This window comes from Syngnathoides biaculeatus, chromosome 10, assembly GCF_019802595.1.
Source record: "Syngnathoides biaculeatus isolate LvHL_M chromosome 10, ASM1980259v1, whole genome shotgun sequence".
Taxonomy (NCBI): Eukaryota; Metazoa; Chordata; class Actinopteri; order Syngnathiformes; family Syngnathidae; genus Syngnathoides; species Syngnathoides biaculeatus.
The window spans coordinates 14,532,440-14,554,844 of record NC_084649.1 but is presented as its reverse complement, the minus strand read 5'-3'; the positions used below and the strand labels follow the sequence as shown (position 1 = coordinate 14,554,844).

The 22,405-nt window shown below is 42.7% G+C and overlaps 1 protein-coding gene across 5 annotated transcripts in view; it reads left to right on the top strand.

Annotated features, from left to right (window-relative positions):
- Window positions 1–276: 276 nt before the first annotated feature.
- col7a1 (collagen, type VII, alpha 1) overlaps window positions 277–22,405 on the top strand; it is a 67,682-nt gene continuing 45,553 nt past the window's right edge. For 3 of the 5 annotated variants that reach the window (XM_061831828.1, XM_061831827.1, XM_061831824.1), the window contains exons 1-23: window positions 3,544–3,672; window positions 9,960–10,032; window positions 10,692–10,872; window positions 10,972–11,128; window positions 11,214–11,307; window positions 11,378–11,536; window positions 11,984–12,141; window positions 12,362–12,491; window positions 13,346–13,465; window positions 14,491–14,646; window positions 15,839–15,958; window positions 16,033–16,182; window positions 17,915–18,031; window positions 18,141–18,287; window positions 18,410–18,535; window positions 18,627–18,773; window positions 18,934–19,056; window positions 19,685–19,951; window positions 20,025–20,168; window positions 20,273–20,404; window positions 20,503–20,649; window positions 20,727–20,852; window positions 20,939–21,088. In XM_061831828.1, coding sequence (XP_061687812.1) covers window positions 9,969–10,032; window positions 10,692–10,872; window positions 10,972–11,128; window positions 11,214–11,307; window positions 11,378–11,536; window positions 11,984–12,141; window positions 12,362–12,491; window positions 13,346–13,465; window positions 14,491–14,646; window positions 15,839–15,958; window positions 16,033–16,182; window positions 17,915–18,031; window positions 18,141–18,287; window positions 18,410–18,535; window positions 18,627–18,773; window positions 18,934–19,056; window positions 19,685–19,951; window positions 20,025–20,168; window positions 20,273–20,404; window positions 20,503–20,649; window positions 20,727–20,852; window positions 20,939–21,088 — 3,115 coding nt within the window. In that variant the 5' untranslated portion in view covers window positions 3,544–3,672; window positions 9,960–9,968. Of the gene's footprint in view, window positions 432–3,543; window positions 3,673–5,784; window positions 6,193–9,959; window positions 10,033–10,691; window positions 10,873–10,971; window positions 11,129–11,213; window positions 11,308–11,377; window positions 11,537–11,983; window positions 12,142–12,361; window positions 12,492–13,345; window positions 13,466–14,490; window positions 14,647–15,838; window positions 15,959–16,032; window positions 16,183–17,914; window positions 18,032–18,140; window positions 18,288–18,409; window positions 18,536–18,626; window positions 18,774–18,933; window positions 19,057–19,684; window positions 19,952–20,024; window positions 20,169–20,272; window positions 20,405–20,502; window positions 20,650–20,726; window positions 20,853–20,938; window positions 21,089–22,405 lie in introns of those variants that run through there. The other 2 variants (XM_061831825.1, XM_061831826.1) reach the window with 2 other exon arrangements.

The window sequence follows — 22,405 nt, the reverse complement described above, 5'->3', positions numbered from 1 at the left end:
CCGGGGAATGGCCCTGTGGATCGCCGCTGGCCTTGTCGAGCTTCCGTGATCCATACCAACTTGCCACTACATGTTTTCAATGCCGAATGTTCAGCGTAACATCTGCTGATGACGTTGCAAGCAATATGGCGACCGCTCGGATGTCGAATGAGACTTCTGCGACTTTTCGCGTGGATGACACGCTCTCCGCTCATATTTATTTTTTTCGTATAGACATCGAAGTGAATAATGTCATATGTATTTTTCATTACAATATCTATTTTAAAATGTTTATAGGCACGACAGTGGAGCTTTAAGCATACTTGGGATGCTCTGGAGCTCAGTTCTAGCTAATAATCAGCAACTTTGTACTGCGATTGAAGAAGAGTGGACCAACATTCCATAGGCTACAATCAACAAACCTGATCTACTCCAAGGTTGCACCTCTGCTGGTAAAGACACACGTCTCTCTCTCTCTCTGTTCTATCTCGTCCTAAATGCCTCTCTATAATTGCGATTTGTTGCCCTGCCAACCCTTTCAAGATGACTTTGTAGCTCATCCCCAACGTACAATAAAGTTCAATTATACGATTAGCATACTTTCTTCAGGTAGCTTTTGTCCTGTGCTCCATTTCTAGAGAAGTTGAATGTGATTTTCTCACCCAACTGTCCAGTAACCAGACACAGCTACTTGGTTGCCACAAATTCGTAATTTGTGTATGATATACTTATATTGTGGGGATAAAATTGTATTTTGATGCATTTTATGTGCATGTTAAATCTGTATATCATGGCCAGAGATATTCACTAGTGCTTTTTTTATGTATGAAAAAGGCTGCTGTACATATACAAACACAGGGGTAAGATAACCTGTAAAAGAGAGCGCGGCACCTCTGTCAGTCAGTCATCGAGCTTTAAAGCCTGTTCTTATAAAGATTTATGGGAGGGCTGTGAAGGTAACTGATGTAATTCCAGTGAAAGCAGAACCAAACAAACGTGCTATATACACCTGCAAGTACTGTTGACAGTACGATAAAAACACTCTCATTCTTAAATATTTTATTTCTATATTTTTTTCCTCTATGATCAGTGTTGACGCTTCAACCATCAGTGGGTAAAAAAAAAAAAAAAGTCCCTCCCCCAAGTGGTGAATCATTACAGACACAGACAGCCACACAACATCAGTGTGTTCAGACACGCTAGCGCTAGAGCACTGTTTTTAGTAGATCTCTATTAATGTCAGATGCTGCCTTCTCATTGTTTCCATCGAAGGTCAACAGGGACGGACTGCAAACAAACACTTTCGACAAGTTTAAGTGCAGCAATAAATCATCATATGCTATGTACATATCATCTCACCCACAGCGTCACATTTGTGTGTATACATTGCCGAAGTGGAATGTCGTTACTGTCGAGGTACTGTATAGACTGTATTTGTGTTGTCATACCGGCATGTTCAGGCAGCAATTTGGGATGAATAAATGAAAACAAGATGTCTGACATGGAAGACGAGCTTGTGAACAGCAATAAACCGGATTGACGCCAGTTGAGGATTACCTGTACTTCATGCATCATGGTCACATATCTACTCAAATCAGTGTTACAAATTGAATGCGATTTCAAATAATACACACAATAGCACAAAAATGATCTGTGTTTACATCCAGAAGTTTGAACAGTGTTATAACATGTATTGAAACAACTTTGCATCACCAAAATGAATTGTTCATGTATGGACAGATGCACTAAAAAGAAATTAGCCAGTAGTAGAAAATGATTACACGATCTTTCCTGCATAAACCCATTTAACTTCTCATGGGGCACAAAACAGCATAAAAAAAAAAAAAACATTTGCACAAAGGGATGCAGGGGGGGGGCAGTTTCATCATGACTTAAATGGCATATTAAAATTAAATGAAATTAGAATAAAAAAAATAGTTTCATGAAAATCGATTGTGTCTATAATCAACCTATCGAACAAACCATCGATAAACAACACCAAGACAACTTCAGAATGTCCCCCCCAAAATATTTTCTGATCCTTCCATCAGTCCATATTCTTAGCTGCTTATCCTCACAAGGGTCGTGGGGAGTGCTGGAGCCTTTCCCAGCTGTCAACTGGCAGGAGGCGGGGTACACCCTGACCTGGTTGGCAGCCAATCGCAGGGCAAATCGAGATAAACAGCCGCACTCACAATCACACCTGCTCTGATCCTGTGATTGTAAAGAGATTCTCCAAAGAAAAACTAAATATGTGATGTAAATCTGACCCACCAAAGGAAAGAGTGGAAACCCCACCAAATAATGTAATTTCTGGAATGAAAATGTAGGCTACACCTTTTTCTATCCCTCCAGGTGGCGGTGGCTTATTGGAATGAAAGTGTACAGCTTTTTCATAACTTGTAGATGGTGTCATACATTTGTAAAAAGTGTTTTTTCCCCATTTCCCCCATACCAATGTACAGTACATTGCGCACTATTAAATTGTGCCAAAGTTTGGGGAAAAATATTGTCGAAAAAAAACAGTGTGAAAAAAATGTGTTTGTTATATTCCCTCCCAAATGCTGTGGGCATGTCTGCTGAAAACGCCAAAATAATTACGTGTCAATCATACCACAACGCAGTGTTTACATCCTCAATGAAAATGACTGCTTACATGATGTAAAATTAGGTTGTTACTGTGGACTCAAACCATTAAATAAGCACACAAGTCGACTGAAGAACTGGATCACTGTTTTTGAGCCACTCGGGCAATGTTTGGGGTTACGTCGCCAAACTCTCTTTTATTTTACTCTTATACTTTTTTTGCAATGGTTTGGTCCAGTTGGGTTTCACCACGTTCCACAGTGTGCAGCAGCCTTTAGACTCATTGTCGGGGACATACTGTAAATCTGACTGCTGATCGGTAACCCAACTACTTCATTGAGCAGTTCAGTTTTTTATATATAGTAAGGGACTGGGGGCCTTTTACCCACAGCCCAAAACATTAGGTGAAAAAGAAATACTGAAAAACAGTTTCACACTATATCTCCATAACATACAGTACATAGTTGTCAGTCTTCACATTTTCAGCAGTGCATAAACTGTTAAACTTTTGACTTTTATCAGTGTATTTCCAAATGTCTGACCGTAAAGTTTTTGGAATGTGGAGATTCCACTGTGGTACGCTCATCATTCAGCATCAATTGTCAGCGGTCATCCCCAGAAAAGAAACAAAACATAATTCTTTTCAGATTAGAATGAATAAATACATTTCAGATGCTTACATAATTTTTTCGTTTGAAGTGACACATTAAAAACTGTGGAATTCTAAGCGCAGGAAAATTGTTGGGACAGACAACTGAAGCTCTCGTGCATGTTAGAAAACGATGATGACAGAGTGGAAGTTGACTGTTATTGGGGAGAAAAGGTCAAAGACTCAAATTGTTGTATGTGCCAAAATTTGAGTTTTCATAACTGATCATGGCCTCGCTTTGACTTTTTTCAAATGTCATCGTTGTTTTATTTTACTATAAAGGCTTCTTTTGTGTCTGTTTCCCACTCATTTTTTTTTCACCCAGTTGCTTTCATTGAGCAAAGGCAACTGTGCGACTGCAGTTATTCATCAGGACAGACGCTATTTAGAGATCAAAATGGAAAGCCACATGGCTCCATAATGGTCCAGCTGTACAAGAGAGAACTTGCAGCTCCGTGGTGAGAAAAGATCTCAGCATCATTGTGTCCCTTTGGCGGAAACATGTAAGGTCCAATTGATCTTTGGGATAGCATTCTGAAAACGACCGCTTAGCCGCCAGTCTGCACTTTTAACATTTGATAGAAGGAAATCCACCCACGCAAAGGTACATTTATCAACGGGAAATTCAAACGACAGCAGACTGGAAAACCACCACAGGGTGACGCATAGCTTCACCTTAATGAATGCAGTACACGCAAACATGTGACTCATTCGGTTTTCATGGGTCTGCCCCTGAACGGTGGTGCAGTCGAAATTGGACCGCCTTCATCAAAACACGGTGTTCTTTACATCCAGCAAAGCAATAGAATGTCCTGAAGATGCTAAATTGTGGTTTGAAGACGGAATGTTGTGTGCAAAGTCAAGATTGAAGTCGATCCTCGCATGCCCTTTACGCAGTCCCATAAAGAATCGTCTGGAGAACATGAGGGCTGCAACATGGCTTTTATAAGACCGCCATCCACATCTGCCGCACACTGATTTCTTCAGGCCCCACTCAGTCTGCCTGTGAAGCTGTTTACTCCCTTGGAGGATCATAACCACACAGTTTTTGTTTTTCAATCCGTTTGGGAAAGGTACTGATTTATGTCGACGATCATTTTGAAGGCTGTCATTTGTGGTGCTGAAGTTGTCGCACCTTATAGAATTATAGCCTGTGGGAAGGTGGGTGCTGGAGAGCTTGACATTTTTTTTTTTTTTTTATAATTAGTCTAAGATCTGAGCAAATAGGTGTCAGACAAGTCTAGTAAATTCACTATTTAATGTCACCGTAGTGACATGTGATCAAAGTGCTCCAGTTACAGATCCCCTGTGGCATAGGGATACAGCCCCCCACCCTATCTGGGAAGTTGCCCCGTCTTCCAATGCGCACGTGTCTCTGGTTTGTACCTGCACAAGGCTCAAAGTACAATTCACATTACCGTAATTTCTCGAGTATAAGGTGTCCTGAAGTATAATGGGCACCCCCAAAGTTGACCTAAAAAAATCAGGAAAACCCTTCTACCAATGTACAATGCGTACCACCAATTTGCTGCTACCCATATGCTCAAAATATTGGGAATTATCTGTATTTATATTTTGTTAGGTTTGTACTTGTATTGTTTTTCAAAAAAACGTCTGTACAACAATCATTAATAATACTCATTGTGCATGTGCTGATGTAGCCGTAATATAATCCCGGGACAGGCCAAAGGACAAGCTTGTCCTGATTCCGGTAATTGTCAGAACAGAATCTCAACAAAATCTCCATCTTAGCTACTTTTGGTGACTCAGTCCAGTTCTGGTGCCTCCTGAATTCATGAACAGTGATCATATTTTGCCCCCACAGCAGGTCATCCTCTGTGCCATCCATGGCGTTTGTGGGGAAACATTTTTTTGGAATCCCAAGTTGTGGTTCCGCCACGCAACCTCTCGCCCCCATTTTTTAAAAAAGCGACCATTTCATTTGTGTGCCCATGACGCTTGTATTACGTAGTTTGAGCTCACGTTCTTTTTATACCCACCTGAAGCCGTTGAGGTGAGCTATCGTTTTGGCCTGCCGCGCTACTTCCGGCTTGGCGGCATCATCGGCACGAATGACGACACATTTCTTTTAAAAGCAGCTGCACAACTAGCCGATGTAGTTGACATTTTTTGTCTTGGTTTAAGTTAAAATAAACTTTCACATTTTTTTGGTGCAGTAGTAACAACGCTAACTATTGTAAAATGCAAGCTCCCCGAGGAGGTCGTAGGTCAGGTTGGCAGCACACATTACCGTAATAAATATGTGTAACATAAAACATCAAATATCACATCGAATTTTTTTTTTACCACTCTATGTACCTGTATACAACTATGCAACGTGATATTTTTTATTTTTTATCCATACCTAAATATAATTTTGTAAAGATTTGCGCATTATTTTCGAGAAATTACGGTAATTGGACTCATTGTGATACTTCAAAGTAACTCTTTGCACTGATTACCGGGACGAAAATGTACAGGCAGTATTACATCTTTGAATACCACCCACGTGATATGAAGTCATTGTATCCCTGAGGGTGTATTATTGTATTCTCTTCCCATGAGTTCAGCTCTGCAATCAGTTTCACGTATTCCAAAAGCTCCTGCACATGGGGCAGGGAGGGACAAGAGGCAAGGAGAAGGAGGCTGACTTGAGATAGGAGAAAAATCAGGAGTCCCCTTTAGGCATCCGAACAAGTCTCAACTGTTCTTCTGCTTGTGTTGAGGCCGCACCAGGCGAGGCTGTCTCAGTAAGTTGGGGAGGGGGGAAAGCGTCTGCCGTCTTGATACAGTTCTGCAGGGATGCAGGACAGAAGCTGTTGAGCTCCACAGGTGTTGCGCCATACTTTGTGTCACACGGGAGCCCGGCGGCGCGGGGCACTGCAGACACTGATCCGGGAGCGTAGGCGGGATATGCTGCAGGTGGAGAGGTGAGGAGCAGCAGGTTGTAGCGCCATCAACGGAGCAAAGGACCTCAGGTGCGGCATTACCATGAGAATTTGAACTGTATCGATCTAATCAGAAGAAGCGTTGCAGTCATGTGTGAATACCAAGTTGCTCAGGATATATTTAGTGTAAGTGAGGCTCGTGAATTCTGTTGGAGTTGGGAAGGTTTCGAGTTGGTCTGCGTGCACACACGTGCAAACAATAAGTCTTGGGTCTTCTTACGGAACAATTTGAACTATAGCCAAAAGTACACCACCCCTACGTTTGTATTGCTTGACTGCAGCAAGAGAATCAACTCATCAAGAAGAACACGCATGTGTACATTTTCCTGTTTTAATAGCGTGTATTTTTAAGGCCGCTCAATGTGTCTAACAGATGATTAACATTTCACATGATTAGGATTTGGGCATTTAAAAGGCTTGATAAAACTTTCAGCTTCTTAAGAGTTGCGCAGGAAGATGAGGAATGTACAAATGTAACACAGCTGAATTTATTTAGTGCAAGCGCATTTGGGTCCTTTGCACACCATGATTCAGCCCAGGGAAAATGAATCTCATCCCTCCGTTTCCTCCTACGCGTTCGTCTTCCGATTGTTTGCAATTGTGTGTTCACCATCTGACATTATTCCCGTCTTTGTTGTGGCCTGGCACATCCGAGACAGAAATTCCGCCATCCTCACATGTCTGCGGTGGGGAAACCGTGTCCCCCAAAGCCTTTAATAGCGGCGATGACACTTGTTCTCTCTCCTCTTCCCAGTCTCAGCTTCCCCCAGCTCTCCTTCTTCCTCATCATCATCTCATTGTTTTCTCCGTTGTTGCGGACACGCTTGATTAAGTTTCTGGCAGCGGAGGCCCCTGGACCCATCTCACATGTTTCATCTCTTAAGGACGTTTTTGTAAGTGTGATGCATTTAAGAACTGCTGGGACTATTTACCATTTTTTTTGCGGGCATACCGTGCATTTAGAACATTTGAAGGGGTGCATCTTAATATGCTCAAATGACTCTGGCTTACTTCATTCACGTTATAGCATAGAAAGGGCGACACATTTCAAGTTGTTTCAGTCCATCTGGCTTTTTAAATAGTGTTGTGCAATAGTTCTGGTAATGGGAGGCTGCAACCGGTTTTGGGGTCGCAGAGGATGTTTAGTTTGGATTAAGAATTGAGTAATTTATGCGGAATGTGATCCCGACATTAGGCTATTCTATTTTTGTTAACATCATAATTTCATTTGAGAGTTTTTCGGGAATGTCCATGCTGAGAAAGAAAAGCATACATTGTTGGGGGGGGGGGGGGGGGGAGATACAGATGCTGTATGTTAACGGAACTTAAGAGTCAACATTTCACAACAGCTTCAATGTTAGTGGAGAACAAAGTGTTTGCCTTGTTTTGGATAGGTACGCCATTTTTTTTCCAAAATATTTGAATTTAAAAAAAAAAATATTATCAAAGAAATGCTCATGGACAAAAAAAATGTGATTTAAAAACAGTCATGGAATAACTTGAACGAATAACTTGGTAGCACTGGATAAATATCACATCAGATGTCGATGCTGCTCACATTTCACAGGAGGGATTTCACGAAATCAAGGGATTACTATAATATGACTGTGATCTATAAATCAACGTAATTATCCTTTCATGTCTTTCTATGTGGCATTTTGGCTCCGCGAGAACAAGTCACGTCATTCACACGCTACAGTATATGAGGGGATTGTCCTTTCTGGTTGCTGTGAGAGTTGCGACTTGCCCCTAAATCACCACTTTGTGATCCTGCCTGAGTGAAGCCTCTGGAAATCGTTTGTGTGCGCTTTCTTCATCAACTCGACAATGAGCCCTCATCCCTTTCTTTTTGTACTGGGATAAAGTTGAATGTCACAGTTGAGGCTTTCATGCCCATGCGCTTTGTTTGATTCTCAGGTGGTCTTATCTGGGTTTGGTTGGACTTTGAAAAAAATTTCAGGTGTGGACTAGAGTGGAATGTCTTCCAGTAAGACTTGCGGCACCTTGAAATATGCTGTTATAACATTGGTGAGGGACAACAATGGAAAAAAAAGGCTGAGAATGTTTTTCAGGAGGATGCTTTCAACATTTTACAGCTGTTATTTTGTGTTATTGCAACTGGTATGTTAAAACCAAGGTGGATCAGCTGGTAAAGTGTTGGCCTCACAGTTCTGAGGATCAGGGTTCCAATCCTGGCCCTGCCTGTGTGGAGTTTGCATGATTTCCTTGTGCCTGTGTGGTTTTTCTCTGTGCACTCCAGTTTCCTCCCACATCCCAAAAACATGCAACGTCAATTGGGCACTCTAAAATTGCCCGTAGGTGTGATTGTGAGTGCGACCGTTGTCTATCTCTATGTGCCCTGCGATTGCCTGGAAACCAGTTCAGGGTGTACCCTGGCTGATGACAGGTGGAATTGGCTCCGGCACTCACGCGACCCTCGTGAGGATAAGCGGCTCAGAAAATGGATGGGTGGATGGATGGATGGATGGATGGATGAATGTTAAAACCTTTCAACTATCAACTATTGGAAAGACATGGAAGCGAGATGATGAGTATAATACATCCATTCATTTTCTAAGATGCTTATCCTCACAAGGGTCACGGGAGTGCTGGAGCCTATCCCAGTGATCTTGAGGCAGGTGGCGGGCTACACCCTGAACTGGTTGTCAGCCAATTGCAGGCAACATAGAAAGAGACAACCATTCACAAACACACCGAGGGACAATTTAGAGTCTTCAATGGTAATGCATGTTTTTGGGATGTGAGAGGAAACCAGAGTGCCCAGAGAGAGAACCCAGACAGGCAGAAGGAGATCATCCAAACTCTACACAAGCAGGTCTGGAATTTGAAACCTGTGAGCCAGACGTTCTGACCACTTGCTCACCTTTCCACTGAGTATAAGACATTTGATTTCAATGTTAGACATCATCAGACTATATAATAATGGAACAATAAAATCATAGTCTAAGCATATCATAAGAACAGGAAGGGTTTGGAGATAATCATGAATAATTTCATTTCTTTGGCACTTTTAGGGTATGCAGTTGAACAAAAATAACACTTATTAGTAATAATGAGCTTTTGATTTTCATTAAGTCTACATCTCTCAGACAGTGAGCTTTGCAGATAATTACAGTATTTTCACCAAGGTATATATTTTTTGTTTTACCTTCGTAAAACCGCAATGGAGTATTCTACAATGTGATTACATGTGCAGCATATTGTGAGGTGTAAAGGATGAATTGAAACGGTAAAGCGAGCTATTTTACCTTGTCCTCGGTCTTTTTTTCTATGGGCCTTCTTAAGGCCTTACACCAAATGCAACTGTTCATGTACATCCAAATGGACAAAGGACAAGTTGAGAAACGGTTCTTTGTGTCATTAAACCTGTCAGAATGAATGAACTACAGCATTATTTTCTATAGAAAAAAAATTCAAGGCCTTAAATTTTCAAACCATTCTTACTCACTTTTGCATGACTATTTTGTTCTGCGAGTGACTGATGGCGTAGTGGTTCACTTGCCTGACCTCCATCCAGGCATTGGGGATTCATTTCAGAATGGGTGAGAAAGGGGGGGGGGGAACATTTTTGGTCTCTAAATTGCGACTGACCGGTGAGCAGTCCACGGTGCAGTCTGCCTTTCGCCCCAAGTTGTTGAGCGTGGTTTATTACTTCCTGTGACCCAGAACATGATCAGGCTGTACTTACACAATAAACGGTTGCTAGTCTTGCAAATTCATTTTTTTTTTACATTTCATCCCAAGATTTTATATCCATTTGTTCTGTGTGTTCCCAGGTTGTAAAGATGAGGTGTTGGATTTTCACCTTGTTGCTGCTGCTGTCTCTCTTGCCATACACTCAAGCTCAGGGTGAAAATTTGTTCTTTGAATTACCGTAATTCCCGAGAGTGCACCTGGTTACAAGCCTCACCGAGTAAATTTATAAAGGAAATACCATTTGGTACATACATACGCCGCAGCTGTGTAAAAGCCGCAAGTGTCCACATTGAAAGCCAGATTGAAACACGAGATATTTACAAAGACAGACAGTACACAGAAAGAGTTTAATGCTAGTGTGGTGCTCACTGTAGCGCTAATATTACCGCCGCGCTAATGCTAGTGCTACCGCTAGTGCTACCGCTAGTGCTACCGCTAGTGCCGCCCTAACACTAACGCTAACAGTTAAAATAAAACTTACCAGTAAATATCACTGAGACACGCTAGTAACACAGCAGCAACATGCTAGCAGAGCGCCAATGCTAGCACAGCGCTAACAGGGCCGGTAAAAGTCACTTCCTTGGCACATATATTCCACCGGTCTCATACTTACCTTTTCCGCTCGAGTGCCACCTTGCGGCCGTTGGGATAAAATGCACAAATTAGCCACAACACCGCATAAACCGCAGGGTTGAAAACGTGTGAAAATAGTCACGGCTTGTAGGCCGGAAATTATGGTAACTAGAAACTCTTTGGCGATCGCGTCTTTATGTTCTCACCGTTTGTGTATTTATGAAACGTCCATTTCATAGGCAGGTGTAATAATGTGCAAGCAGCGGACATCGTTTTTCTGGTGGATGGATCTTCCAGTATTGGGAAAGCTAACTTCCTGCAGGTGAAGGGCTTCATAGCCGGAATCATCAAACCTTTTGCAAGCTCTGTCGGTGAGAGAGGAATTCGCTTTGGTGCTATACAGTACAGTGACACCTCCAGGTAACTGATAACACTGATATTCACTTGTTTATTGCAGATAAAAGAACGATCTGACCAAGTAGCGCAGTGGTGTTTTAATCTGGTCTCCTTTAAATCCAGGGTGGAGTTCACCTTGACCACGTACCTAAATGGCACGGAGCTAGTCAAGGCTGTGCAGAATCTGAGCTACAAGGGTGGAAATACACGCACAGGCGCTGGTCTCAAGTTTGTCGCTGATAATTTCTTCAATCCCACATACAGCCGGGACGTCCCGAAGGTGTGAGAGCAAGCGAGTTACTGAAATTTCAAAGTTACATAGCTGCATTTTTCCCCTGCCCTCTAATGTCTCTTGAAATTGCCAGATCACTATTTTGATCACCGACGGGAAGTCGCAGGACAGCGTACAGGAACCAGCGCAGAAGCTGCGAAGTCTTGGGGTGCACGTCTTTGCAGTTGGTAGGCTTCTCAGGTGCAGTCTGAGTTCTGTCAAAGACCGTCTGTGATTCCATCTGCATCCTTGTATCAGGTATCAAGAGCGCAGACAGTGAGGAACTGTCTGAGATTTCCTCCAAGCCTAGCAGCGATTTTACCTCCTTCGTCGGCGACTTCAAACTACTCGACACTCTTCTTCCACTTGTGAGTCCCCGGGTGTGCTCCAAAGCAGGCGGAGTCTATGCAAGCGACGGTATGTACAGTTACAAAAACAAATTAACTACTTGAAACAAAGTATGAAGGCACTTGACCTCTAAACAGGAAAGGAAGTGAAAATGGAAGCAAATATGGAGTTGGTCCCTTTATGCAGCTTCCACTCTTCTCTGAAGACTTTCTGCAGGATTTGGGGCATGGCTCACAATCCCTTTTGTACTTCACCCCGAAAGCATTTTTTGGCATTTTTCCCACACCAAACTCATCCAAGCATGCCATCTTTTGAATTACCAAAGACATTTCCCAAACACACAATCGCCTAAAAGTCTTTGCTCAGATGAAGGCCAGATCTACTGCAGTTCTTCCACCTGTTTGGTTAGTCTGTGTGTGTCTCAATACTTTCGTCCACGTAGTGACTCAGAGTTTAGTATGTTGGCTGTTCTGGACTGCTCAATGTAAAACAAACGCCCCTCTCCTCTCTTCGTAGAGGCGTATTCCAGCCCAGGCAACATTCAGTTCACAGGCGTGACGTCTGATTCACTACGGTTCCGTTGGAATTCTGCAGGCGGGCCCTTGAGGGGCTATGTGGTTCAGTATGTGCCCCTCTCTGGCCAGGGTCAACCCATCACAGCAGAACTTCGGCAGGTAAGTCCTGTTCTAGGGATAGATGGGGAATATACAGTATTTCTGGCAAGTGGCTTGCCAAAGGTATGACTGAGACCAAAGTTGCTAATTATAGAGGAACACATGCATCCAGGCTGAGTATCAACATGCCCCAATAGTTCTGTCTGTATTATGAAGATGCTATTATCAAGGTTGTCCTTTTTAAAGTGAAATTCCCTTTGTTCTTTTTTTCTTCCTGCAGGAGACACTGTCTGCCAGTCAGAGAAGCTTTACTGCACGAGCGCTAAGGTCTGGGACAGACTACCTAGTGACTGTCATTGCTCAATACCCCAACAGTGTTGGGGAATCAGTTTCTGCTAATCAACAAACCAGTAAGTGACACAAGGACGATCTGGTTCATATCTATACGGGTATATAATGGCTCACGTCAGGAAATATGAACCCCTATCACAGTCCCAGGCCCACAGTGACTCTGGGCGAGAGGAGTCCAAGGAGCTGTTTGCACAGTAACAGTTTGGTTTTGGAAGACTTTGAAAATGTCACTGTTACTTACCGAATTTTCCGCACTCTAAGGCACACCTAAAACCCTTTAATTTTCTCAAAAGCCGACGGTGCGCCTTATATATGGATCAATATTGAGCCTTTAGTGCAGCTCCACTAATGGATGCATAACTTAACCCCAGCCTCTACTGTAGCGACTTTTCTATGCACCTTATAATGCGGTGCACCTTATATATGGAAAATTGTTTTTAAATCGGCCATTCATGCGAGGTGCGCCTTATAATGCAGTGCGCCTTAAAGTGTGGAAAAAATGGTAATTTATGTGTAAATATTGAAAAATGGAAGCCATATGATACACGTAAGTTCGGTGTACGCTTGTATAAGTACAGTAATACATTAATTAGTACCAGAGTTATGTTGCTGTTTTTGCTGATAACACAAATTGTACATTTACTGCTCATGGGTCTAACAGTCACATTACTTACCAAATTTTAAACATGTACATATGCGATTCAAAAATGCTTGGAGAAGACCTGTTGTGTATCTTTCCAAATAATACTACGAACTGGGAAATCTTAGCACATGGTTTTCTACCATGTTTGGAGCTCTACGAAACAGGGTTACCATCTTTTTTTTCCCAAAATGTTTTTAAACCATTCCAGTTCCACTCGGTTTGTCATGAAAACATACAATAATCTGTAAAATGAATGTCTTTTATAATTAGGGTCCTTGCCTGGGATCTCAGGCCTTCGCTTGATCCAAGCAGGCTTCTTCAATCTCTTTCTGGGCTGGGATCAGCCTTCATCTCCTGTCCAGGGATACCAACTGACCTACGGACCACGAGGTCAGGCGCACACCTTGGCCTAGTCTCGTATCTTAATGCCCCCCAATTCCTCCTAAAACTGTATATTGGAAGTCATAAACTGCACCATATTTGCTTTACAGTTATGCTAGTTAGCTTGGTGTATAGCTACATTACTAATTTGTCATGAAAGCCTGTCAAAGCTGAAAGAAAAACTACATTTGAAATGAGTTGGAAAAGAGGCAACCGTACTTCATAAGCTTCGAAACAAGTTGAGAATGTACTCCAGTTCAAACAGAGGAAGAAGAACAGAAGTTCACGTAACAAGCTCGTGCCTTAAGGGCTCAGCTGTCAGTCAGACTTTTATTGCCAAAACATTACCACAAAATATCAAACTGATTTTCTAGCACTCTTTAAGATTAAATATACAGTGAAAATAAAGCCATACGCTTTGGATCGTCAGTTATTTTCCCCTGAAATTCTTGGGCGTGCCCTGGGTCATATGAGTGTAAATGTCAAGCTATGTATGCCATGATTCAAGCGAGCGAGGAGTGGCCCCCGAGGGCTGATAAAAAGTATTTCTTTAACTGAACATGTGGCAGGAGTGCCAGTCTCGCACGGAGCTCCTCGAGTTGAATACATCTGCTGCGGATTGTGAGGGAACAATTGCCCAAGATACTGTAGAGCACTGGTGTCAAACTGGTGGCCTGGGGCCCAGATCCCGCCTGCCACATCATTTTATGTGGCCCATGAAAGCAAATCAAAATTGCTAATTGTGTTCGGGTTTAATGCCATTGAGGTACCAATTCCCCTTTGAAAAAACATGTAATACAGTAGTTGAAAAACACCTTTTTTTTTTAGATGTGTATAGTCTATACAGTTACTGATTGAGGTAATCTTTCATTTAAATGGGGTGGAATCGTAGCAGTCCTCCGAGGGAAGTCATAACTACAAAACTGAATAAAGAGTGACTCATCTTGTGAATTCTTTGTACGATATACAAACAACATGCGGTGTGTAACTCGTTTATTCTTTTTCTTTGCCTTGTTTTTATTCCGTAAGAGTAGGTCAGCCATCTGGTGACGTATTGGTGGAGTCTCTTGCTGCAGACTCCACATCTGTCAACCTGGAGTCACTTCAACCCGACACGGAGTACGTCATTAGTCTCTACCCTCTATTCCCCCGAAACTCTGCGTCTCCAGCCACTCTCAATGCCCGCACACGTGAGTACCCGCCGTGGCCCATAACTGACGTACAATTATTAGGTACAGTCAATTGGAAGTCAATCAAAGCATTAATCAAATTAAACACCTGCCTTTACAGAGGCTATAATGCTTGATTTTGTTGACGAACTTAACTGGTGAGGATATTTCTCATATTTTACTTAACGTTTTTTTTCCATTTCAAACTATGAGCACTATAGTACATACGTATATATTTTTAGATTAACATCTTAAAGGGGAAATCCATTGGTTTGCATGAACAGTGTATCCAATAGGTCATGTAATGTGTACTCTATTTTGACAATGTGATATTAAATCCTCTCTCATTTAATAGTGTTTTGAGAAGATTTTTAGAGACAATTACGAATTTTCAGGGGCGCTGCCATTTTCGCAAGTCACATGACCTACCTTTGCGGATGTGACGTGTACCGTGCCGCAACAAAGGCTTCATTACGTGGGACACTATTTATGCCCAGCGCTGATTTCTCGGATTTATCCTCATCTGATGAAGAAATGGCAGTAATGGTTGATCGGGAAGATGGAAGAATACTTCCATACACAGCCATGAGCGGCACATCACGTCGCTTTTTGATCCTTCGATGTCGGCTCTTCCTCCACAATGTGGAGGAAAAAGTTGTGAGTGACACGTGTTATGCGGGGGACAGACACCCCCAAGCTGCTGTGCTGCTCATGGCTGTGTATGGAAGTATCCCTCCGTCTTCCCGATCAACCAAAACTGCTATTTCTTCATCAGACATCAGACCAGAAACTGTGTTCATATTCATTTCTTAGTATCTATGTACTCCTTGTACATAGTAGTTACATAACCCAAATGATGTGCCTTGTGTTACAGGGTACTTCTCAATGAAGTACTGTATGTGCCAACCCTGCTATAAAAACACACAGCTGGATGTTAAAAAAAAAAAAAGTTGTTGCTCTAAAAATGTTGCATTTGAGTAAAACGTTTTCAAGAAAAGTTTGCATTTTTCTACATTTAAATAACTAAAACCTTTTCCATCACAATTGTATAAAGGCATAATGAAAACAAAAGTGGGATCCGTGCATTCCTAATGTATATTGCATTAGGGATACAGTATAGGATGATGCACATTTGCATTGCGACTGTGTCGTAATACGCAACACTTAACAGGGAATATACGTGTGTGTGTGTTCATTCAACTGCATGTGCCAGTCCGCCTGGAGGCAGTGCAGCAGTTATCAGTGGAGACGGAGTCAGAGAGCAGCGTTCGTGTGCTTTGGCGAGGCGCCAGCGGTGCGCTGGGCTACCGTCTGGCGTGGGGAACGGTCACAGGTCAGGACAGCAGAGAGGCAATGAATATGACTGTTTACGTTTGACGTCAACTTTTTCTTTTGTCCTTACAAAAGGTCAAGATGTCGAAACTGTGGAGCTGGCAGGAGACAGCGAGACATACACTATAGCCCAACTTCAGCCAGATACCGAGTACATCCTCACTGTGATTCCTCTCTATCAGGGCAATGTTCAGGGACCCAGAGAAACTGCCAGATTCAGTATAGGTAAGCTGAAGTAATTTTACCTCAATGACAAATGTGAAACTCTTCATTCTATATTTGTAGACCCCAAATATAGCTAGGTGCGTGAAGAAGGAAACGAACGATGCCAGACAGGATAGATGGAAAACTTCCCCAATGTTTGTTCGATTGCTGCGGAAAAACTGTTGCACATTTATTTTGATCACGAAACAGTTCTACACCTACGGTCATTACATATGCACACCATCCGCCTCTTCTGACTAATGTCCATATGGTATCATTTTTATTTTGTCTGAAGGCTGAGTCACTGATTGTCCTTGCTCCTGCTTCCAAAGAAGGAATTATTAACAACACTCTACATAATGTTACGGACGTATTCACTATCTTTTTCCCAGTTTCCGCTGGGGTTAGAAAAGTTGCCAACTGTTTTTCCATTGTGTGCTCGCTGCCTTTCCTGTTTTGAACAATATAATAACACAATTGCCAAGATTGGGTTTTTGTAGCGAGGCAAAATATGTGTGTAAATATATATATATATATATATATATATATATATATATATATATATATAAACAGTAAAATGCAGGAAAGCAGTGAGGCAAAGCAGGAGTGTGGCAGGTTCCAAAAGATATTTAATTTCAAAAACAAAAAAGGCAAACAAGGATCATGAAACATTAAACACCATCCATCCAGCCATCCATCCACTTTCTTAGCTAGTTATCCTCACAAGGATCGCGGGGAGTGCTCTAGCCTATCCCAGCTGCCAACGGGCGGGGGGGGGGTGTAGACCCTGAACTGGTTGCCTGCCAATCGCAGGGCACATCGAGACAAACAGCCGCACTCACAATCACACCTTGGGGCAATTTAGTGCAAACTCCACACAGGCGGGTCCAGGATTGAACCTGGGACCTCAGAACTGCGAGGAAAACAGTTTCCATCTGACCCACCGTGCCGCCCATGAAACACAAAATTAGTTGAATTCCTTTCAATAGTAAAATAATCTCTTTCCTTCTTGAAATTCCTTTCATCATTTACATTCAACATGGCTGCCACGGAGGCAAGAGAGGCACATCTTTTGGTATAAGGTTTTTGTCATAATGTATATCTGTGATGTAGAAATACGTCAGTCCCATTCTCTGCCTGTATTGCGCCACATAGCCATGAAACAACAGCGGGCAATTCTGGAACTAGCAGTCTTCGGCAACGACAGTTTAAGTGACAAATGGAAACTATTTTTGGATACATTGTTCAGCCCCGACGGTCCTTTTATCCGATATCGGGTGTATCGGGATCTGTTTTTTCGAGGTTCCACTGTACAAGCAAACTGATTAGACAACAAGAAGCAACCGGACAAGGCACGAGCTGATTGGTTGACACAAAGCGCAGGGCTACATATAATACAATAAGTCTACATGTTTTTGGTCTTGATCGTTTAATGCTGGACACATGAGTGGGCGACCCTTTAGGATTTATACTTTCACATAAAATAATCCAGCACAATGATTTCATAACTGCTTTAATGTGCTAAAGTAAAGAAATTTGGGCTGCAGCTACCCAATTTTAATCCGTTACTACAACCTGATACCTGAAGCAGGAAGCTGAACAGATTATAAACTGATTTTCATTAAATACAATCAGCAACCAGTGTGGCGTTACCATGATTATTAGTGAGTTATTCCCCATTGCAGCTGATGGAATAAAAACAGTGATGCTACATGTGGCACTGTACATATTCACAAACTGATGTTTTCTTCAGAGCGCCTGCTGCAACAAGTCCTCAATGCAGCCATCACCAGCCCCTCCTCCGTCCGCCTCACATGGAGGATCATCCCGTCGTCTCAGGGGTACCGCCTCGAGTGGCGGGCGGGTGAAGGTCCGTTGTTGATTGCTCACACAAGAGCAAGTGTTTTTAATTTCACATTTGTTATAAACTCACAGGACATTTTAATTGTGCCTACCAATAACTGTTCATCTGTCTCCAGGTGGCAGTGCCCAGACCTTGTCTTTACCCAGAAGCACCAGCAAATACGAGCTTACTGGGCTTCAACCCAACACAGAATACCTTATCACCCTTTACACGCTGTTTGAAGGTCGTGAGGAGGCCACATTGGTTTCCACCACATCCCGAGGTGAGTGACAGCTCGCCACTTATTTAATCCCCAAATGACTTTGAATTGGTGTATTAAATTCCGCAAAGTTTTGCACGGGGTTTGGTTAACAGCTCCATGTTCTTCTGTTGCTGAAAATGCAGAAGTGCAGCCATTGGGGAGGGTGTCCAACCTGAGAGTCCTGGAGTCTTCAGGAAGTGCGGTCAGACTTAGCTGGACTGGTGTATCTGGGGCCACACAGTACCGCATCATTATCCAAAGCCCTGAGGGTACACTGATTTATCATCAAGTTGAATAATTATACTTTGTTTGGCGTCTGGATGATCAAGTTTAAAACTCCACTGTTTCTTATCCTGTTAGTGGGATTTCAAAATGTTCAGATTCTCCCTGGAAATCAGACGACTCTTGACCTCCGAGACCTGATCGTGGGAGTGTCCTACGATGTGAGTGTCACAGCACTGGCAGGATCCAATGAAGGCGAGCCCGTCAGCGTCTTTGTCAGACCAGGTGAGTCATCATGTGACATGCATACCTTATGCCCTTTCATAAATTTTCACTCCTTTACATTTCTGTTTCTCGTGAACCTTCCCTTGTCTTCTAGGATGCTAAAAATCTAATTGGTGATTCCCAAAACTTTTCTGTTTGCCTGGTGCATATTTCATTTCAGAGCAAGGCATTGACAGAGTGTCAAACCTCAGAGTGGCGCAGGCAAACAGCCGGAGAATTCGAATAGCCTGGACAGGTGTCAGTGGAGCGACGGGTTACAGGATTACATGGAGACAAGGCAACAGTAAGTGTTCAGTAATGACATGTACACTGCCTGTCCGTTACTTATTACGGCAAGCGTTCATTCATGGCTAGGATTGTTGTGCCCATTATCATTTGTGAACTTGGCACTAGACTTGATGGCATGGACTCATTAATACTCATTTTTTTCATTGCTCCGGCGTCCCTTATGTGTGATCTTGAAAATGTGCCTCGTACTCACCAACACTGAAACTTACCGACGACATTTCTTTCGTGAGGCTGATATGATAATTTCATCACTATTCTTCTTTTTCTATTATTTTTTTTTCATCATTAGATACAGTATTAACTGTTTTAGTAGCTTCCACCAAATGAAGTTGTATTCTCTGCTTGGTAAAATAATCAGTTTCACACTTCTGAAAGAGATAAACTTACAGTATTTTCCAAGATACTCGGCAGTTCTGAAATTAAAACATAAATGCATGTCTCCCACCTAAAAAGTTGTGACTTATGTGGCCATACATTACATTTCTCATTGATTGTAAATTCCTTTGTTGTGTTGTCCCTACGGATTTGATGACCACCGCTACACAGGGATGGGTAAATTCTTAACAAAATGGTGGTGTATATTATTCATGTGACAAATCAATCTAATTTATTTTGTGCATCAGCTGGTGAGCTGTCTCGCGATGTGGGTCCAGAAGCCTCGGTCTTTACTATAGAAGGCCTGCAGCCCGACGAGCCGCTGGTGTTCGGCGTGGCGGCCATTGTGAACGGCCGCGTCGGGGAAGCCGTGACGCTGTCCTCTCGGACCAACCCGCACAGCGGGACGGTTTATGGCCTTCGCATAGTCGACGTCTCGCCTCAAAGGATACGCATAGAATGGTCACCCACCTTAAGGGCGACTGGCTATAAGATCAGATGGCGCAGTGACGGTGGTAAGAGAGCAAGAAGCACAGAGCACTCCAAATAAATACAAAATGTTTTAGTTTTGTGTGTGATTTGATGCAGGAGTGGAAACAACTCGGAATGTCGCAGCTGACGTCTCATCCTTCACCATCGACGGAGTCCAGCCCGACACTAGTTACAGCGTGTTTGTGTCTGCTCTGAGTGGCTCTCGAGAGGGAACTCCCGGGTCTCTCAGTGTCAGAACAGGTGCTAAACTGAGTTTAAACTTGCAATATGTTGTGGTGAATATTCTAGACAGGAATATACATGGAAAAAAAGACTTGAAATACCTTCACCGTGTGGTACCACAGAACCCGATCAGTCGTCTGTCGGGACAGTAACGTCGCTTCGAGTCCAAGAGAACCCGGGAGAGGTTGTCAGAGTGTCTTGGGTTGGCGTACGAGGAGCAACGGCCTATCGGGTCTCGTGGAAAAGAACAGATGGTTGGTCTCGCATATACTCATTTCACAGTTTCCTTTGTTTTGTTTTTTTTTTAAATACAATAAATCAGAGCACTCAGTGACTAACTGTTTGGATGTAGGCGGCGAGGAGATAAGTCAGCTGGTGGGTGGGGATGTGACCGTCGTGGATTTAGACCGACTGGATCCTGGAGCCCAGTACGTGGTGAAGGTCATGGCTTTAATTCAGAACCGTGAAGGAACGCCAGTGTCTGTCCGAGTCACCACACGTAAGTGCAACAATAGAGTTGAGCGGCTTTTCTTTTTGAGGCTTCCCCTTCCTAATGCGCTGAATCTCTGCTTGAAGCTGGAGCTCCTTCCCTCCCAAGCACACAATTAAGAGTAGCAGAAGTTACACAGAATTCTGTCCGGCTGAGTTGGCAACCCTTACCAGGCGTCCGAGGGTATTTTGTGCGCTGGCGAAAGGAAACTGGTAATACTTACTTGGCATCACTGTTTTCTCGATTCGCTTGCTTGTGCAGTCGACTGATTGTGACCTGACATTTTTTTTTTTTTTAGACCGGGGTCCAGGCTTATCCGTCACACTGCCTGATTCTTCCAGTTCTTACCAAGTGACAGGGCTTCGTCTGGGCCATCTGTACCGCTTTAGTGTACAGCCCACTTTTGAAAGTGGACTGGGAAGAGAGAGCTTTGCCACTGAACGCACTGGTAAGGCTCAACCATACTTTTTCCTACACACTACTTAGTACGGCCTTTTTTTCCAAACATTATATATTCAGTACATACACATGGACAATGTAATCAGATTAAATTTCATAATCATAAAGTTCCTCATGTTCCCCAACATTCTCCCTGCTAATCAAAAGACCTTGTACTGTATATTGCACTCTTCAAGATGCATGGTTTAAATTCTACTCTACCATAAAATGACAGCCAATGTAGTGTACTGCAGACTTTCTGTTTCCTGATGTTTTGTTATGCATATCTTGAAAATGTTGCATCATTGATGTAATGCTACACTTGGGTGACTTTTGTGTAGGCAGTGTGGGTTCAGTTTCCACTCAGTGATAGTGAGAATGTGAGTCAGATTGGTTGTCCATGTATACATGTGGCCCGCGACTGACTGGTGACCAGTTCAAGCTGTAGTTTGGAATTCGCCCAAAGTCAGCTAGAGTCCAGCACTCCGCACTGCCTTAAAAAAGGATAAGTGGTACTGAGTGTACAGTGAAGAAAGTAAATATTTGAACACCCTGCTATATTGCTAGTTCTCCCACTTAGAAATCACGGAGGGGTCAGAAATTTTCATTGCAGGTGCATGTCCACTCTGACAGAGATAATCTAAAAAAACATCCAGAAATCACAATGTAGGATTTTTTTAATGATTTATTTGTGTGATACAGCTGCAAATAAGTATTTGAATGCCTGTCTATCAGCTAGATTTCACCACCTAATAAAAACCAAGGAGTGGCTCCATAAAAAGCATATCAAAGTTCTGCCGTGGCTTAGCCAGTCTCCAGACCTAAACCCAATAGAAAATCTTTGGAGGGAGCTTAAACTCCGTGTTTCTCAGCAACAACCCAGAAACCTGTTTGACCTAGAGAAGATCTGTGTGGAGGACTGGACCAAAATCCTTCCTGCAGTGTGTGCAAACCTGGTGAACAACTACAGGAAACATTTGACCTCTGTAATTGCAAACAAAGGCTATTGTACCAAATAGTAACATTGATTTTCTCAGGTGTTCAAATACTTATTTGCAGCTGTATCACACAAATGAATCGTTATAAAATCATACATTGTGATTTCTGGATTTTTCTTTTTGGATTATCTCACAGTGGCCATGCACCTACGATGAAAATTTCAGACCCCTCCATGATTTCTAAGTGGGAAAACTTGCAATATAGCAGGGTGTTCAAATACTTTTTTTCTTCACTGCATGAATGTCGCCACTGCAGCTACCAAAATCCATCCAGTACCACTTTTTGCCATCCTTCCATCAGCAATAAAGTACCGAAAGGAGAGTGTAAA